Here is a 20,373-nt window from a genome sequence, read left to right as displayed (position 1 = left end):
TCATAATAGGCCCTCGCCGAGGGCACATATCGGGAAAACATTGTAGGTTTGTACCTACTCGTATTTCTACTTCGACATCGGTCTTTCCCATCTGTTATAGAACAAAGTCTATTTCAGAGAAATTGTGATTTCTGGACAGCAGTATTAAATTTTTCGAACTTTTCTTGCGTCTAGATACGATCGACACATATACAAAGCGATGTGAGCCAGTGACACTCAATTCCTTCGGGCCCGTAGCATGACATTTTAACTAACGCTAACGTGACTCGCTAACGAGTCACGTTATCATTGATTTAACTTGAAATCTCTCGTAATTTGACTATCTGAAAAATACTACCTGCTACTATCCGGCGTACATATAAACAGCAGTGGTAGGAATGCTCGATCCGTTTACTTGTTTGTTCCATAATAAAAGAGACCATTCTTGTTTGTTTGCGACCCATAGATACACCAACTATCTGCGCTAGCGTACAGATATAATTCAAGCGTCAAGTATGTGCGTTTTATACGAACTCTTAGTAACTGATAAGGCTTTCCCAGCTTCGCCTCAGCATGCCGTGTATTTCAGAATCCTTCAGCTGAAGCACAAAATCAATCCAACTCTCTCGATGGATAAGATCACATGCTGTGGCCATGTGTAACTATGGGCTTAGTAAATAAACGTCTAGTCTTCGTTCACTAATCACGTCCAGTCAACGACACTACCGGCAAACTCAGACGGCGGTCTACTGTTCTGGAGACACTGCCTTGCCTGGATACCGACAAAGAAGAGCATTACAGCTTGGCCTTTCGATGGTAGTTTTGCTGCTGCCACTAAGGCCGTAGCGGTTGTTGACGTCTGCCAGACTGGCTGAACTTGGCCTGTATCCACAGCACTGATCTAAACTATAGGCACATACAGAACTCTATCCGGATCCACTGTCGCTCTCTTCGCACAGATGCAGCCTTGAAGAGAGATCCTAAGAGCTCTGGCAAGACACCTTGTTAGTGCTTTTAGGCACTTAAAGGGCTAGCAGTACTCCGATCGTGCAACACAGTTTCTATATGTCTATTTTCCTACTGACTTTGGGTGACTACCGGGCCTCACTACAGCAGCGACTATCCACTCCAATATTTTGGTGGTGTGCCTCTATAAGTAATGGCGACAACACCAGTTGGCCGCCGCTGCGTAGACGGCAAGGGAGTTTCGGCCTGCAATAGTGCAATAATAATAGTGTGGAAAGGAATCCTACCTTTAACGAACGGTTAATGAAGCCTGTACTAGAATTAATGGAGAAGATATAAAATAAAACCTTTGTTAGCTTCGCAAACTCCTCATTGTCCCACTGCCCCTTTACGCCCGGTCGGCCTTCGCTAGCTCCGTCTTTGTCGTTGTCGTTGTCGAATACGCAGAGTATGCTCGCAGCCCACTGTTACTCCTGAGCACGGAACTGGCCAACAACATTACCCATTACGTACGGCTGGCCCTTACTGTAGCGGCCTAGACTGGTCAAAATACCACGGCTAAAAAGACAGTGTGAGTCATTCTACTAAGCAGAGGAGATCATGGTCCTGATCGCGACTGTGATAGTAATCCCAAAACTACGATATGAACTGAAAGCGTACGCTTGATAAAAAGTTTCAGAGTATCGTGTCTACCACGCCTTTTCGGTACTTCATGGCATTTACCAGTTCCCTAGCACAGATTATACTGCGTTTACGCTGTTACGTGTATTTATGCTATCGCCAAGTTTCGTATCATCATCTTACTAAGCCTTATAGTCATAGATTCGAGGCTCACAAATATGTGAGCTGTAAATTTACAGTATACATTGTAATAACGACGATTCACTGCGATTTATCCGCTTGACACCTTGTTCCTATCGACGAAAATATCTAAGATTTTGTATAATACAGGTACGCGACATAGCAGTTGGCTGCGCTATTTACCTTGTGTTCCAACATTTGAGCGACGACAATATGCGGTCTGGGCTGGATTTTCATCAGAAATTCTAAACTGCGGTAACGTAGGCTTGAGCGCCGGTAAGATTTAATGTAATAAAATTGACCGATTATCCACAGCATATGCGTACTGCGCCTAGAATGTCGTGGCGCGTGTTCCATTTTGTCAAACCAACTTCTCTCCTATGCTAGGACTACCCCTGTTGAGCATTGCGCGTACGCACCTTTGCGTTTTCTACAGTTAATCATCTCTCTAACTGCAAGTTCCCTCCCAAGGAAAAAAAAGTGTTTGAAAATGCGCGTTTGGTTCCCTAAGCATTGAACTTTGGCAAACTTTATACCGAGCTAACCTTTTCCGAACCTGAAGGGACACGCCGGGACCAATCTAGTATACAAATTTCTGAATGCCTATATATTCACCTGTTTCGCTAGAGTGAGAGAGCATGATTGGGGCTTCAGCCTAGGTTCACAGAATCCACAATGGTGCAATGTTCCTTTTGACTTAGCACAAGAGCTAGTTGATGAGTACCAACCCAAGTTTGCCTTTGCGACAGATCTAACGAAAATTTTGTTCAGACGAGGGTTTGTCCTTTGCATTCCTGACATCGGCCACCTTAACACCTTCTAACTTGATAATGGCCATCGTCACGAGGTTCGCACTCGACAGTGCAGCTGGATTCAGTTAGCTTTGAAGCGACTCGACACGCTACAAGAGACAGAAGCTTGATTTGCTACGCATACTGGCTGACTCTGACGACAATTCGGCCTCATCTATATCTCGGTCCATTCGATAGCCCCGTGAAAGCTTTGCAATAGTCATGTAGTGAGGCGGCTACTCTACAATCAGACAGTCCATGAAGTCGTCACACAGGCGCAATTCCGTGATGTCTTCTAGGAACACTCCGCACTTGAACGACACCCCGACATGTTTTTGCAGAAACCGCTCTCCATGGATCAACGTGTACATGTTTTCATCACCTCCTTCAGTAAGCCTTGCGCGTAATATGCTTCCGCGTAAGATGTTGCCTCTCGTGGCAACGTCTCGTACACAGCAGCCTTGGCTTCATCCCACGTCACTTTTCTGCCGACCGCGCGTTCGAACCAGTATATAATAAGCGTATGCTGACGTCCTGACGCGTTCCCCAATCCTAGAGTTGTTAAGAAATAAAAGAAATGACTATTCAATGACAGCACGGCTCCCTTTCTATCAAAAGCTCGCCGCATACCGTAACTTTGCAGTGTGACCGATTATTTCGTCCGTCTTCGACTTAATTAGTTCCCTTTTCGTAGCCACTAACTGAAGTGATGATGCACTGACACCGGCACTAGTGGCAGTACGCTTTATTTGCTCTTTACTTCGTCACTGTATATAAATAGCGACGAAAATAGCTACTACCTGACGCACCCTAACATTACAGCTACAGGACTGTGCTTCTCACAGCAAAACTCCAGACAGTGTTTTCCGACAGTACGACCGGTAGCACACGTGTTAGTTTGTCGCTTATTTAAGAGGCCTAAATCTTGCACCATAATAAATCCAGTTCCCTGTTTTGCTGTGGGCCACTATAGTTATTTACACTGCAGTTCTTAGCCGGAGAAGGGAGTCGATCTATTAGGTTACCGAATGATTCGACAAAAGGTGAACCAAGAGAGACGTTGCAACCTTAAAAACATTCGACAGCGTCTACTGAATGCCAGTTACCTGGCTTCTTAGCTTTTAAATAAATTAAATTTGTAATAGTTCTTCACAACCTTGGATCCTTTCTGCCTTCCGCTGATTCAAACGAGACAGATAACTGTCTAACACACAAAGTAATAAACACGAACCTTTATGCTGACTTTGAATTTTCAAGACAAAAGCCAGCTAACAGACCAACGAGTGAACTTACCAAGATCCAATTAGTCAACTAAGCGTTACATGCGGACTCGCGCTTACGCCCAAATTAAATTAAATAACTTAGGTTGTAGTACGAGTAAAATATCGCTACCCGTACAAGTACTAAAAGAAAACTTGACCTGCTGCGAAAACTTATTGACGAATGCACTTATGCATACCCTTGTAAGATAAAGATATGGACCACACGTCAATGCTGGGAACAGGCATAACAAGCCAATTTCTCAAGTTTTTTTCCTGCTCACCATTCTTCCACACTTGTGAGTCCAGTACTACCATCTTCCCGCCCCCCGGCACTCGTCGTGCTCTTCAGAATGGTAAGTGGGACAATGGTGGAATTTTTTCTTTCGTCCTCGGTCAGCTAGTAATAGGCAGCACCTACTGCTATGCCACCCTACGCAGTTTCGAGTATAAGGCGTTCGCTAATACTGCTGCAGCGGCAACCATGTCGGAGGCCATAGCGCCCGGAAATATTGCCTCAAATCGAGACTACTTCTCCGAACAGCAATCTCAATCAGGGTTCAAGCTATTATATTTGCCGCGTCTCGTACTGCCACAGTGGAGCAGTAGCAACAGCAAGCAGGCTGGCCGGTCGACGCGAACGCTTCAAACAACTGAGCCTTCTGCAAACTCTTTCATCCACAACTATTCATACGGTGCCAGCTGCCGTAGCAACAGAGAGAGAGGAAGGACACGGTAAGCACCGGGTCGGGTCGAATAGACCCGTTATCCTTTTCTGTGCCTAAACAATGTCGGCCGTTTCGTAAGAGTGAACGAACCAAAGTCTGTTTGCTTGCCTGTCTAATCCGTAGTTCGTCCGTATTTACTTCGGTGTACTCGATACAGCAAGTAAATGCAACATAACCCAACGCCACACTAGTGGTGTCCGCTATTCGCTGCTGCAAACCCCTAACGTCAACAAAAGCGGACATCTGTCGGCTCGTTAGAAATAGAGACGCTGCCTGTTCCTACTCTGCCTGTTCCTACTCTGTCTGTTCCTTTTTGTTCCTTTCCCAACAGTCAGCCACCCACCTGCATTCATGTTTATACATCTATGCACTCAGACATGTACACATAAAGGTCTATGCAGGTTCTAGCTGGCTGGCTGGCCAGTTGCTATTTGATGAGTGGGGATTGCCAGGTACTGACGATCGATAGCAATGTAGAAGAGAAACTAATACTAGTGGATACCAATTATTCGACCGGCATTTTGCTAAGCTTTCGGCCAACTCGCGCCCTGCACGTGATAATAGGGCCAACGTCCCTTGTAGGCCATATGTTTGCCTTGAGTTGATGCACATGGTCGCCAGTATCACGAAACTATACCTGAGCGGGACGCCCCGTTGTGCCATGGTGTGCTAGCTGTCGGAAATACTGTTTTTTATTAATCAGGTTCTAAACATTGTAGAAAAGATACTACCTTTGTAACAAAAAACCACGCTTTCACCATTTAGATAGCTATTGTTTTCATAATGCTAACTGGAACAAGACGACAATCGGCTATTGTTGCAGAGCCGCTGTTCGGTACCCTGCTACACACAATACTAAATAAGCATTCTTTACGTATTTATCAAGAGAGCCTGAGGTCACATATACCTATAAAGCTAGCTATTTTAGCCTATTTTACTACCTAACAGCGACTGGCAGCCTGACCAAACACACTATGAAATTTGATTACCGCTGGAAAACGTAAGTGGGTAAGAGAGATGAACGTTTCCGTCGCAACCATTTCTTTGTCCCCCCTTTTTTCTGAACTTTTATTTTATATGTTTTCGCTGTTTTTTCTCGCTTTCTTGGTCAACTAAGGAACATTTAATGGAAGCGGCCGATCGGTACCACAGCAGATACCCTTCCCCCTGTTGCTTCGCGTCCGATGATGTTTTTTCCTATAGCTTCGTGTGTATCGTTATGTTCAACGAGAGTCTGGGTCGTTCTCAGCTACTGTGCCCATGCGTCGCTGGTCACTATCATGATTCCTTGCTTCGAAAAGCAAGACCATAAAAAAGCAGCAGAAAAACGGGGACGAATGTATCGAAGACAATGCTGGCCTAGGACCGCGTCATTGTCACAGTCGCACGGAAGATTACTACCACTACAATATCGATTGCTACCTTTCAGTTTGCATTCTTAATCCGCTAGTTACCTGCTCGATTAAGAAATGGCGCCAGTTTTTAAGCTTCTGGCTGTACAGACGCGGGGTGCGATGGGGCAGGGGGGGGGGCGGATAAGCTGCTTTAATAGGCATGATTGTTTAGACTTCCATGCTGCGTTGTTTTTCTTAACCACATTAGGTCTATGGCTTTTCGAGCCAATGTTTATACAAATTCTGACTAGGAATGCACAAGCTGTAAACTCTGAGCAAGATTTATACGATCGAGACACCAGGAGAACAGAATAGGTTTTTGGAAAATTCTCTATTCAGTGGTGTTTGATGTTTTGATACGGCTATATACACTTTTAGTATTATGTAGATAATCTGTTCATTTATTTCAGAAATCACCCAGCGATTGCATACACGGAGAGCCACGTTACCCTGTTTGGCTTATTAAAACCTTTGGATAGATGAGCATAATTTTGTTTCTAAATATGCCCACATATATTTTATAAGTACTTCTAGGTACCTGCCCACCTCTTATTCGAAGTGAATTGATTTCGTTACGGTTACAGGCGAAAAGCGATAACGTTGTTATTTTTATTAACTGCCTTCAAATATTATTCCAGTTTTATTCGGACATATATAGCTTAGACGTGCTGTGACTACTGTGCGCTGAACCATCGTGAGCAACCAAAAGTAAGACATCAACGGCAATCTGGCCGTTTTCAGCTTCCGATTAGCACGGGGCACCTTCATCGCGGCAGGAAGCTTAACATTAGAAGCTTAGTAAATTATCACGTCGACCTTTTTCGTCCTCGAGCCTGCAAAGTAATTTCTACAGCCAAAACTAACTTCACGTAGTCCTTCTTGTTACGGTCTCTGGTGGTTTCCATTAGGCCACTGACAAAACGCCTTTATCAACTATTATAACTAATATAGCACTACAAAATTTGCTCTAAGGAGAGTGACTGTTGTTTTTCTTCTGTTTGTTGTTTTCGACCACTTAAACGTGTCGTTTGATGTCTAGCTAGTTAACTAGACGCAAAGATCTCTAAGGCCGACATGCACTGTCATTCTGTTTGAGCAAAAAGGCATTCTGTATCGGCTTTTTCTTGCTATAGGACATATTTTTTTTCATCCGCTGACTGAACTTGTAGCTTATGGAAGGATTTGCAGCTATCGATTACCGTTGCTGGCGTCTCTTTCCGGTTAATCCTAACACCAGAGGCTGGTTATATTTCGTGGCTGTTTCGTTCGTCTCAGATCTATAGATGTATTTATACCAAAATAGAGTAAAAATTTTCCGAGATAGCTCAGTTCATTTTGATCTTTCAATTAATATAGGATACATTTACAGTCGTCAGCTCATCTTCGTATATGTACAACAGAAACATGGCTTATAACACGAGACTCAGGAGAAGTAATCCTACATCTATTTGTTCGCCAGTTGTTCGGTAGACATAGAAAGTCCGACATAAAGGCTTACCTCTGCCTCACGACAAGAACGTTTCACTCTAATGCGACTGTTTCAGTGGCTGCTAGGACCCAACTGCTTGTTGGCCCGATGCCTGAAACGACCAGTGAGGGTTCTCAGAGCCAGGAAGGAGAAAACGATGCCAATGCAGACGAAGGCGAAAATATAGTGTCGCTGCACTACTAGCAGGAGGGTTTCTAGACGAGTTGCGAAGACGGATAAACAAAACTTTGCGGCTGCCGCCTTGTCTAGGGCTGCTACCGTTGGCCTTTCGTAGCGCCGAATACGAAAAGTTTTGGTGACCCTGGCCGTCGATTTATGTGCAGATAAGAAATGCATCAACAGCACGTAATTGGGCATGCAAAGGTATCCAAAGACGGAAAGGTAAGTTCGAGAAGTTACACCGCGCCACATAGGGCTGCGGTTGCTACTACGTTCTACGCCTTGCGAGTGTTGTAGTGCACATATAGTACTATACATTACTGAAGAGGGTCGATATATGTATATACATAGCTCTATTTAGGTGCACGTTAGCTTATCGAGATACTTGAATGTTGATTCCTGGAATTATGAGACAAATTGGACCATTTATCAAATCATACAAGATTAGAGTAATATAGATGTTGAGCTGTTTTTTTTTTTTTTCGATATTTACTTTGGCTTATTTGTTTTACATTTTTTAACGCATTTGACATACGTATTTAGGTATTCACCGGCAAAAAAACAAACTTTGTCAGCCTTCATGCCTATCTCGGCGTGATTCATCAAGAAATCCATGCCAAAACTGTGCGTATGTGCGGTTCGAAACAAAGTCTTTGCCTTAAATAGAAAGCCCGTATTGCTGGTGTTTATCGTGAAGGTCACGACAAAGGCTTGTCTTGCCAGATGCGCATTTGTCTTGTTTATTCAAGACCAGGCAACTTGACAATACGGCGCACCTGTATCAACTCCGTGATTTTTAGAAAAATACAGCTTTGCGCGCGTGCGTTTTCAGTCGGTCAGAGATATTTTTTAGCTTCAACTCGTAGCGCCATGACGGTCCACATAACGATTCCCTTCAGGCTTGGGCACCCCATACGATACATTTAGTCAAGTAGACTGCATTTTAACATAATGTAATATTCATGAGACATCTTGCCTAAACGTGTGCAAGTGCTTTGCCCCGTTTCTATAAAATCTATCGACACGTCCTATCGAAAAGAAAGAACACACTCCGTCTTAAAGGTAAGAAAAAAAGTGTAAATAATGCGGAGTGCTGCGCAGGTCTAATCTAGTTGCTCATGCCCGGCTGTAAATATCCTAATGCCACGAATTGTAGCATTCATCGTGACGTCATCTGTGTCGTGCAGATTGATTCCATAAAAGTTTCCTATCATCAGAAAGTTTTGATATTTATATAAAATAATAATATTGTACGCAGCAGGGCTCCATCTTCGCCAACTGCAGTTGACATCAGGGTACTCGTCAAGCTGGAGTCATGCAGTGCTTTTGCATGCGCACCCTGTTTTCTACGGGTCTTGTTTCAATGCTACCAATGGAGAGATATTAATAAAGAGAATGAAAAAAATATAGGAGTACAAAAGCACCCTGACACAAACATTTTCTACCCACCTGTTTACTGATCTGCCATTAGTGTCCTTATTATAACAGCTGCTAGCTTGGCATAGCGCTACTCTCACCACAAAGGAAAGCGTAGGACAGTAAAGTCCCCTGACTAAGCACGATTTTTTCCATCAGGACACACTCAGTTATTTCTATCCGTTTTACCATTGCCATCTCAAGTAAGATACGGTTTGACTCAAACTTAGCTTGAGTTGACTTAACCCCTCAGGTCGGAATATATCTGCATGCGATCCAGAAGATCACAGAAACGTGATTGCAGCGTCATTATTCGAAGTTGATCGCGAAGTTTGAAGCTTGTTCCGATTGCTACCTAAATTATTTTTCTTTTGGGAGAGCGTAAAACCGCCGTTTTTCGTCTTCTTTTTTTATCTATATTTTTCTTTTCAGATGGTACAAGCCTTTCCCGCCTGTTTTCTCCTATTGAGACGCGGCCTATCGTAGTCGCTGTACCTGTCATAGCAAGGTGATCGCGACGTCAAGCTATGAGGTACCCCGAGGCTGACTTATTTCGAAAACAACTACCATCATTACATCAGCTGGTACTACGGCCATCGCCGGACCCTACTGTGCCCGTCAGCTACAGATGGATACGGCCTGTAAAACATTAAAGTGGTAGCGGCTATGGGAGCAACCCCATAGAAAGCGTTTAAGTAAGGCTCCAGCTTAGACAACGCATGCGTCATTGAGCTCAGCTTAAACTAGCATTTTAGAAGAAACGCACGAGATTCTAGGTTCTGTTTTATTTTTCTCGTTAAAGCTAGTGAGAAATAGAAATAGGCAGAGTTTTGCAGGGTAGATATGCTAATCCTTCTTTGGCACGTCATTGGTTTCTATGTCGGAGAACTAGAAGCTGACAGACTGATACATCTGGAAAGCAAAATGTAAGGCTCTAGCAAATTGTGAAGTATCCACCACATACTTAAGATTTACTTTTAACCGCGCCTAGTCGAAAAAAAATAAACCCAGGCACATACTGTATCGAATATGATTTGCAGGTTTTATTTAGCGGGTTATTTTAAAAAATATCCTACTCAAGGTAGAGTTTTTACTGTTTATATATGAGAAAGAGCATGCAAGAGTCGAGGGCAACGGGGAACCTTTACACTTTGCAGATTAGTTCCTCCCCTTTCAGTTGTTTCAGTAGTTACTTAAAAGTGATATGGGAAGGAAACCGATATCGCAGTTACCGAGCCTATCATATTATAGTAAATATACTCGATCTAAAATCATACATATTGTGTGTGTAGATCATAGGATGGATTTAAAGCAAACGTTCCTTATATACTCGATTTCGGGTGCGGCTGCGGCTGCTTAGTGGACTAAGTCATCATCTATAATATTATCGGCATATTAGCAATGTACATGTTAAAAGTATAGAACCTCTTTAACCATATCATACTTCATCTGAAACTAGAGTAAACTAAAGAAATGCCTTCTTTCAGTTCAGCATAAATTTTTCAACCAAAATAATGCCGAAAATTTTCGAATGATATTGGAATTAAAAATCCTTATCTTCGTAGCTTTACGGTAGTTGACTACAAGCAAAATTGTTGCTCAAAGCTGAACGTCTAACGTTAAATCACAAAGGGGTTCAGATTGCTCAGGGTTCTCGTCGATTGTTATCGATGTTATGTCGAGGTTTTACTCTAATTTTTTTTTTGATTTTTTTTTTGATCCCGCATTCTCAAAAGTCGATTATTAAAGTAAGAAAAATCAACGTAGTGCCCGCTAAAAGAGTCTATTAGGATTCGTTGCGTCCAAAAAGTAACAATAATAAGGTTAGTTACTTCTAAAGTTTAAATAGGTACTTCTCTACGCCTCTAGCAACTGCGTTCAGCCAAACTGAAGACACGTTTGCAAAAAGCATTAGCCCTATTTTCTGCGGGCGAGCTTGTCTCCAGCGAAACCGGGATCATAAACGAGTGATTAGTATTGCTGAGAATGCCTCCTGTACAAATGTACCTCATAAATATGTGTAAACAAATCTTTCTCCGTTTACAGCCTCTCCACCTATTAGGCCAATCGGCGGTTACAAGTGATTCATAGAAGGCTCCTTAGACTACTTACCACGTACGTGCACGAGAAGCAACTACTAACTTATAGAACGCATATGGTACGCTTGTTTTACAGAATTTCTAGATTGGCACGTAGGAACCGGAAACATTATAGCGTGAGATAATGTAACGTAAGCAAACGTTCATTTGACGCCAGCAATGCCTACTATGCAACAAGTTTGACTGAATAAAGGAACAATCAATTTATTTTCCGTAAAGCCTAGCTTATGTAACATTCAAGGCGTCTCTAATATTAGACTTGTTACAAAACAATAAAAATATTCGAGGATGAACTAGCAAATATCTAATTATCTTACTTGTGTTGTTAGTTGAAAACTAAAGTGAAATCTTGCTTAAAAGTGCTATGCAGCATATCATGTTGGGAACAGCGAATGTGTGCATTTAGCGGCGCACTTCCAAGATCAAGAAGAAAGAACGGCTTGAGATCGAGATTCGGCAAGCGCTGGCCTTAGCTGCAACTTCTAGACTGGCCTACCCTATATGGTCTGAGCCGGTTTGTTTATGCCGTTTGTGAATTTCAACAACGTCCTTCTCGTCAACGTCGTCGCGTTCTGTAACGTAGCAACGCAATTTATGGAGGCTACATGCCGGTACCCTACGCTACCCTAAGCAGAGAAAGCATCTCAACTGCATGCACGAAAACACTACCCATTACTTCTTTTTGGTCTACGACATTTCTGTACATTGCGTGCACCTCGTGTTTATACTAACAGCATGCTATCATTCCGTTGTTTGCAAATAAACCGCTTTTGGGTGAGTGCATGCTTTGTTCTTCATTGTTACCTCTCCTGACGTAACGAGAAAGTTCCTACTATTGGCGCTTATCTTGTTCCTGTAAGGTGGATATCTGGAAAAAACATTCATTAGCAAAAAACCTTTCTCACACCCGCATATACTAATGCGCGTTCACTTATTGGCAAAAGAATTGAGAAATAAGAAAATGTTCCTTTCAGGAATAATATAGCTTTTCTTTGCATTGCAAGAATTATGGTCAATGTTGCCAGCGTTGAGATATCCTTGCTGGCCAGTCTTGTTCTGGCCGAATACTGCGAGTGTTGCTTGTTGTCGTCGTCGTCTTTTTGTGCAGTTGTGCATCGTAATGGAACAGCGGCAGCAAATCAGACCTAAGGCGGGTGGCACAGTTGGCTACGGGCCAAATGATCTGTTGTACAGCCGCCACCGTCATCCTCAACCATTGGAGCTACTGCTGCTGCTGGTCTTGCGCCGGCCAGAAAGCAGCGCAGCTAAAAAGGCTGGCTCTTTTGCGACCACTGACACCGCGGACGCTAGCCTCAAGTCACAGGGAAGTCGCTAGTATCCCGCGTCGTTTTAAAGAAGCGGCTGCAGGACCGTGGTCGAACGCCACATTCTTCCTCGAAAGAAAATCGTCAGGCTTCACTGCTACTAGGGGGCGGCAATGACAGGGATACTGCCGCTGGTGGATAGTGTGAGTAAGAGGCGGATCGACGCAGCGATGAACGTTCAGACAACTGCCCGGTCGAAGCCATCAAAAGGTATTGTCTAGAGGATGGTAGCTCACTCTTTTCTCCACGCAGCTTCTTTTAGTAAAAGCATAGCAATTGTAGTAGCAATCGAAGTCGTTTGATACAGTCGTCTAACAAAAGACGTCCTTGAGACTTGGTAGAAACAAAATCAGCTGCAGGTATTCTTGTAAACGAAACCTACCTAATATCCAGTCTTCGTTTAAAAAAACTGTCAGCCCATTTATGCATGTACGCGTTCATACTTCAGGCACGACCAAAAGATTATCGTGCGCTGAACTTCGAACAGTTGAGTGTCAATCGAGGCTTTCGAAATAAAGCTGTATATCGTGCGTTTCGGGTTCCGATTTTGCATTGTATATGAACAATTTGTACGAAATTACCGTTAATCAATTCGAGAAAAAGGACCAATTATGTACAAAAAATTAGCTTCACATGCATTGTATAGTGCTCATGCGCTTCTGGAGTGCGAACAGTTCATTGAATCTGCTAGTCATACGAACATTATAGAGTTCCATAAAAAATATTTTTTTTTCGAAATAAGCATTGAAATTTTAGAATACGTTTATTCAAATATAATACAATAAAGCTTTTATAAACTAAATTTTTCTAAGATCTTTCCTACTTCGTAATCTTGAATAATCAAAAATAGCTTGGTTGGCCGTCCGTGTCTGCACGTTTTCTACATGAATAATCCCTTCCAAATCTTCGAAGCATTAGGCGACTTTCCCTGGCACGAAGCATTTAAAACGGATGTTTACTGCGAAAAATTGCGATATAACCACGGGATTTTATAGTTCACGGGTTTCAATGGATGGTTTTAAGGACCCTTGACAAACGTAATACGAAAGGACATTTCAGCTGTTCGTTATTCAAAGAGCCCAGTCGGTCGCCTTCTTCTCCCTATAGCCACAGCTGATTTGTTTTTTACAGTTAATTACCCATTATATTGAATAGTTCTACGTTGGATACGCCAAACATTTGAAATGTTCGCAATAATTAAAAAAACTACATTTTGAGTTTTCTTTCGGGGAAGCGTCAGTAGCCTTTTTGTGACAAAACGATAAGGATTTTAAAAACGCGCCAGAAAATCCAGATTGGTACTCCTGGTTGGTGCGGGCAATTATAGATCAGAGTGCACTCGAACTCCTAGGTTTATGGAACCTACATTTCACCTTTAACAAGTGTATTTCAATTAAAAAGGGGTGACGGCATCCGTACGTAAGTGAGTCAGCACGTGCAGTTCTTTTACACTGAAAATGTCTCTTATTCTGTAATTAAGAATGCGTACCGCGCTTAATTTATAACCTATAAAAAGTGGGTCTAAATATATGCACGTTCAGCAATTACTTAGATTTTTTCAAAGCCTAAAATTCAAATTTGAGCCTTTCACAATGAGAGACGAATCGCAAAGTGTTGCTGCGGACCTATATCCAGATGTGCCTATTATTACAGGAATGGTCGTGAAGGTCCAGGCAGAAAAAAATCTAATTTATACATAGTCCTGGAAATGCTCTCAATCGATTATCTCAGTTGGAACAAATTTTATGGCCAACATGACAGTTAAATAAATAAATGTGCCTGCCTACTCTATGGCCTGCCATTGAACCCAACGACTACTGAAAACTGTGTTTCTTGGAGAGTCACTTCTACAAAATTATTTTAATTCAAGAACTCAGACTTTCCAGCCAAGTTAACTTTGAGTTCAAGCATTATGCACGGCTTCGTGCAGTGCATGATAGTCATTCATTTCGTAAAACCTACTTAACATGTCCAACAAATCTTCCTTTTGCCTCCTGAAGACCCCCCAGTGGCCTGCGAATGCGAAGGCGGAAGTGTTATGTAGAAGACAGGAGACATTTAGTATGGGCCTCTGTTTGATTCATTTCTCGTTTCTGAGGAAACCGCGCCAGTGCTAACTTATCGTTGTGCTACGGAAATTTTTAAATAAGTTTACTAGATTTCGACGGCCGCTGTAGTAGAATTCACCAGATGATACACGCCGAGCGTTGAGCTTATAGGACAGGTGTTAACGTTTCGCTTACATCTTGCACCAATGAGCATCACAAATGAGCATTAACTGTTTGCCGGCTCTTTCTCACACCATATCAGCCGCCGGTATATACAGGTAGTTATATATATATACATATATAACTACCTGCACGAATTTATCAGCATCTTAAAGGCATACATCTTAGAGCAAAATGCATGCCATATTATAGCACACAGAATCGCCGTGTAGCGTCATTAGATAACTCTCTCTTTACGAGTCAATGATGGAAGTTGTACACAAAACGACTTCGCCGAGAGTCTTACATCTCAAGTGAGCGGTCATTGATTCTAAAGTATTCCTAGACAGTGCCTCAGACAGCCGCGGACCGTATCGCAAAGCTGCGACGAAAAATAAAAATTCAGATTCATTGCCAGTAAGCAAAACGCATCTTCTTAATAATATTCGACCCCAAACGCAAATGCCTATAGCTCACCTAGGTGAGTGCAATAGGTGGTGCTATGGTGCTTTGTTCATTTACGTATAAAGGCAATGGCAATGAGTGCACTAGGCCATTATGTAATACTAGATGCGTAAACTCCTATAGTTTATTTCCTGTAGGTCTGGAAAATGTATGTACCGATTTGAAATAATAGGGTTATTTGTTTTTTAAATCGAATTCAAGTTGCGTTCAATGAGACGGAATTGCATTTTAAGTCTAGGTCTAGTTAGACGTAACCAATTCCCTTAATCCAAATGGACGCAGTCATTGAGTTCCAGTGCAATGATTTCAGACAGATTAGAAATAAGTGTACACAAATGAAACTTTTGTCCGGAAGTTATGACTTTTCACATAGTTACGTAACTAACAAATGCCTAACCAACAATCGTATACTGCTATCCAACATGGACATTTACCTTTTCGAGTTTCCATTCCCCTTCTCCTTTGAAAACTTAGCGGTATGGGTTTTTTTTGTTCGCTATTCAAATTTGCCCGGCTACACTTAACTTGTGAAAGTAGACGTTAGTCAACTTGGTAAATTTTAAACTTCTCCGTTAGTTGCATAGCTGCTATGTAACGACTTCTCCGCAAGAAGCAATTGGCCGAACAGTTGCTCTGATCCGCTTAGAACCAGAAGTTACGCCGCACAGAATCAGCGTGTCGCATAATTGCTGTTGGTGGCCAGTGGCTTCGACAAGTTCGAAGTTGTTGGCCTTAATTCTCTTTCTCCATATGAATGAGTGAATACTATTATTATTATTATTATTATTATTATCTGTTGTGTACCACAATAAAGGATGTCAAATTTATTTGTAGATATGTATTTCAAGCGGCTAAGTGTATTCAAGTTTAACTAAGGTGAACAAGCAGATCCGGTTGATTGCATGACACTTCACGACAAAATGTGATAAGAAAAAAGAAGCGAAGATTTTAGTGTATATATATATATATATATATATATATAGAAGATAGAGCAATACGTCCTTGAATCTTACGAGGTCAAGTATCGTTTTCTCAATAGCATTCAACGATAAGTGACTGCGTTTAAGAAATGGCATTGTAAATTAGGCTTAACAATATTTATAATACACGATTACCTAATAACTTCTTTTATTGTTCTTTGACAGGTCCCTCGTGATCCATGTTTCCGTAGAGTAAAACCTAAGGCACAAATGTATTATTTACGAAATGTCTCACTCAAACGCATCGAGTATATTTAAAGATTGCTTCTATTCTAAATTACATTACTAGTAATACATATTTAGTTCATTCTCAGTATTTGTAACTGTAACTTAATTCTGTGCGGCATCAGGTAAGTGACGGTGCCCGGATGTTGAATCGAACGGGCCGCTGGTTCCGGCCCATTATATACGAATATACAACCCAGCAAAGCAAGAAAGCTATTAGCTTTTTTGTTCCTATTCTTCTATTTACTGTAATTCCTAAATTCGGGTTATCTATCATTGTAATATGCTACAGAAGGGTTGCGACCTAAGTTTTAACAGCTGTGCGAACGTTAGCGACAGACTCAACTTCTAGTAAATTTGATTCCTTTGTTATTGATTCGTCACACCGGGAGCGATTCGCTATACCTGAAAATAGATATATTAACATAGCACACATTTACCTCAAAGAGTACGTGTTCTGTTTGAGCGGCAACTGGCCAGCATGCCGACCAACATTGCGCGCGGCAGGGGGGGGGGGGGGGGGGGTCCTTAAATAATAAGCAACGCTTGTTTAGGGGGCCCTTTGACAATTTCCGTGTCGTTCGCTTCGGCAAATAAGCAATTCGCTGGATTCTGGGTATAAATGGAGCGGACAAAGAAGCAATGTTAACGGAGTAATATACATGAAACCACTTACAGAAAATGTTTTTATACAATATAGAGCTGTACGGTGAACTGGTTTAGAACTTTAGTTTAGGCTATTATTGCAAAATAAAAACGAATTTTACGTGCCAGGAAATAGTTGGTTTCGATAACGACGACGACAATAGTAACGCATACGACATCATAACAAATTTAGCTAAGACGTCATTGGACTAATCCTAACGGCAACTCAACTTATAGATGTAATAGCGCGTTGGCTTTTGCTAGATAAAGATGGACAGGAAACTCCCGCAGTAATAATTTTGAAGATAACTAATCTTCATTTCATGTTAATAATCACAATATATTCTATTATAGGTAACACCACGCCGATTCAAGTTTGTTTAACTTCCTTAGAAACGACTAACGAGTGAACTTTCGTAATTCAAAAATAATTATATAAAGACAGAATATAAACAAACGAATAACAAATAGTTTACTAATTGAAATATAAAATTAGTAAGATAAGAAGTTGCCATATTTAACACAAAACTTTTATAATCTGCACTGCAAATATTCTCTGTTATAAGTTACGGTGCAAATTTTTTGTGATGTGTCTGCATTACGATCTGGGTCTTTTGTCAGATCGTTTGGTTTATTTGTATTGCATTATACTTTTTTGCTACCCAGATGAATATATTTAATCTGAAGATCATGTCAGCACTACAATTCGATGTCTGACGCCGTATCGGAAAGGTAGACAAATAGCTTTTTGCCAGATAGCAAATAGACCTTGATTACTGTTCAAAGCTCCATCTCAGTATAAGTCATCTGGGGCCTTCAAAACTACTCAGTGGTGAAGCTCAAGCCTTGCGGCAGCGCAACGGTTCTCTTAGCTACACAGTCAAAAGTAACAGTGACTTAAAACACGGCAAGCTGACAAAACTAACTATCAGTTTAACACATGCCTTTGTACGTAAAGCTGTTTTCGGTAAAAATGTTACGTATTTGTAAATACGTTGGCTTAGTCTGTCGGCCTTCAATAAGGACAATTGAAGTATTAGAGGTTGGCGGGACACATTTCTTCAACGTAATGTATCATAATACATGTGTCTTTTGTCAACGAAACCTCCGTTTGAACCAAACTTCTGTTTGAACGCTGGTTTATGTTGTTCAAATAGCCAAGCCTATCTTGTACGCTATCAGTCTGTCGTGGCATTACAGCGAGTTGTCGTTCAAGCTAGACACAAGGTGAACGTAACCCGAGTTTTATCTAACGAACAAGTTGAACAATCAATTTTTGAGAAAGTAAACTTTTCAAGAGTACGATTCGGGGACATCACAATCGATGCCCATCTACGACAGGTCGTAAACCGGTCGAGTTGACGGTTTGAAGGGGTTGCGTCTTTTCGACATCGATACAGGGTGCGGGCAGAAAATTTTGCGCAGCACAGATTCATACATGGAGTCAGTATACGTTAACGTAGTTTCCGTCGTCTAAGTTCAACTATTCAGTTCTTTACTATTGTTTGCTGTTCAGTATTGTCATTGTTACTGCCGTCGCTGTAGGAAAGGTAGGTCTACAATAGGAAACTGCCGCAACTGGCTGACGCTGGATAAACTGAAGTAAATACATCCGTTAAACTCGTAAGCACACATGTGTCAATCGAACAATCTAAAGCACTCAATTGTTATACAAATAGTAAGAAAAAAAAATGCCCGTAAGAGATTTCATGACATTTCCCCTACAAGCTTCTCCTTAAGATCTCTACTTAACCTTAGTAGATTACTGAAAGGTGTTCTTTGTTCTTAGAGTACAGTGCATATTTTCTGTTCAATGAATTACAGGAAAGGCAAACATGTTTTGGGTTTTGTAAAGACTTACTTAAGCATGGGCCAGAATGTTTACAGAGAAAATTCGGTCGAAGTTGGACGCTATCGGTATTTTGTTGCATGTTGCGGTGAGTGCACCCATCGCGGCTATTACGAACCAAGACCTTCTTATAGGGTGTACCTAAAGATATAACCGAGTTTTATCTATACGAAATCTGCAGTCTAGCAAAAATTGCTCTCATTGCAGCCGTAGCGAGCTCGATACAAACAAGCACATCATAGAGATTCTTCTTAGAGAATAGTATTTACTTGCAGGCAAAGCAATGAGTGCTTTATACAGCTAGGGCTCTTTCTCTCAAATCGCTTGAAGAGACTTTCTAGAATAATCCCAAATGACGAAGGGTACCCATAGAAATTGTTCGCCCTGGCTACTCTCTAGGTTTCCTCATAGCATAGTCACATACCGCCTAATGTGCTTTATGGATATGATAGTGCGATGTAAAAAATTGCTACACCTATCTAGGCAATCGCTGCGACGCAATGTTATCTAGCTACAAGTTGTGCGAAACGTTAAACGAAATTAAACCTAATTAAAAGTTAACGAAACTTAATTCTTATGCTTCGTCTCTGTAAATAGTACCTTAGGATGGAAAACACAGAATATTTTGGGAAAGCTGAGTAATAAACGTCCTACAGATTCCACCATTTCTATAAGCTTTATTCAGGTTCTTTAATGTTTCTATTTAAATATGTATTAATGACAAGAAATGAATTTTACGGAAAAAAATAAATTAGCATTCGTATAGTTGCGTGACTTTAACAAGCAGATTGTGCCCCTGGTAGAATAACGTTTTACTGTAGTATTTCAGTAATCAATTTTTATCCTACAATTACGTTACGTGCTCTTAACAACCATTACTGCAGTCCATTGCTTGAAGTCAGAAATACGTTTTGCTGTTTTCGCCATACTTATATTATCGATTGCAGGCTAAAATCAGCTATAAGATAATGCCACGTTGCGTATGTGTTGTATAACCGTGAGGTGCCAACATACTTCCCTAGGCCACAATATAAAGCCTTCCAATAAAGCTTTTCCCTAGCTAATATGATTTTGCCTTTTTACTGTAGGAAATAAACCTCTTAATCCTACGGCTCCAAAGGTTTTCGATCAGTAGACGACTTTAAATGTCAAATAGGACACACCGGCATATTGTTTGAGTTCGACATAACCTATTACACAAATGCGTCACTAATTCTCAGAATTCAAAGGACGCGTAAAATCGTTTCATTGTACAAAGTAAGTTTAGTGCCTTTCAAGAAAGTCAATTGTAATAACTTTACCTGCGGTAGTTTGCCTTAACAAATAATCAGCCCTGGACTTTATGGTGCGCGGCGTAGCATCATATTAGAAAAGCATGTAGGTTATAAACATGTAAATATGTACTTTGCCATCAGTATATATCTGGCGTATTTACCCTATCGTCGATTTGTTTGCGTTACTATTCTATTAAACCATTTTTCCCAATGCAAAAGGTAATTTTTTAATAAGCACAAATAGCTATCTTCAACAATAGCTCGATAGACTCGGGGTATAACAAATTATCGAATCCACAATCCAATGGCCCGATTGATTGAT

At 41.3% G+C, this 20,373-nt stretch overlaps 1 protein-coding gene across 7 annotated transcripts in view; it reads left to right on the top strand.

Moving 5' to 3' along the window:
* The first annotated feature begins 7,583 nt into the window (after nt 1-7,583).
* Nucleotides 7,584-20,373, top strand: part of LOC111267872 (uncharacterized) — a 41,633-nt gene continuing 28,843 nt past the window's right edge. For 2 of the 7 annotated variants that reach the window (XR_015313982.1, XM_086971479.1), the window contains exons 1-4: nt 7,584-7,788; nt 9,415-9,677; nt 11,158-12,616; nt 18,753-18,865. Coding sequence is in view for 3 of the 7 variants with exons in the window: in XM_086971479.1 (XP_086827605.1) it covers nt 18,806-18,865 (60 nt within the window). In the remaining 4 variants the exon portion in view is untranslated. The other 5 variants (XR_002684891.2, XR_015313983.1, XR_002684892.2 and 2 more) reach the window with 4 other exon arrangements.

The sequence above is a fragment of the Varroa jacobsoni genome, unplaced genomic scaffold, assembly GCF_002532875.2.
Source record: "Varroa jacobsoni isolate VJ856 unplaced genomic scaffold, vjacob_1.0 scaffold_1233, whole genome shotgun sequence".
In the NCBI taxonomy this organism is placed as follows: Eukaryota; Metazoa; Arthropoda; class Arachnida; order Mesostigmata; family Varroidae; genus Varroa; species Varroa jacobsoni.
This window is presented reverse-complemented; position numbering and strand designations above follow the sequence as displayed.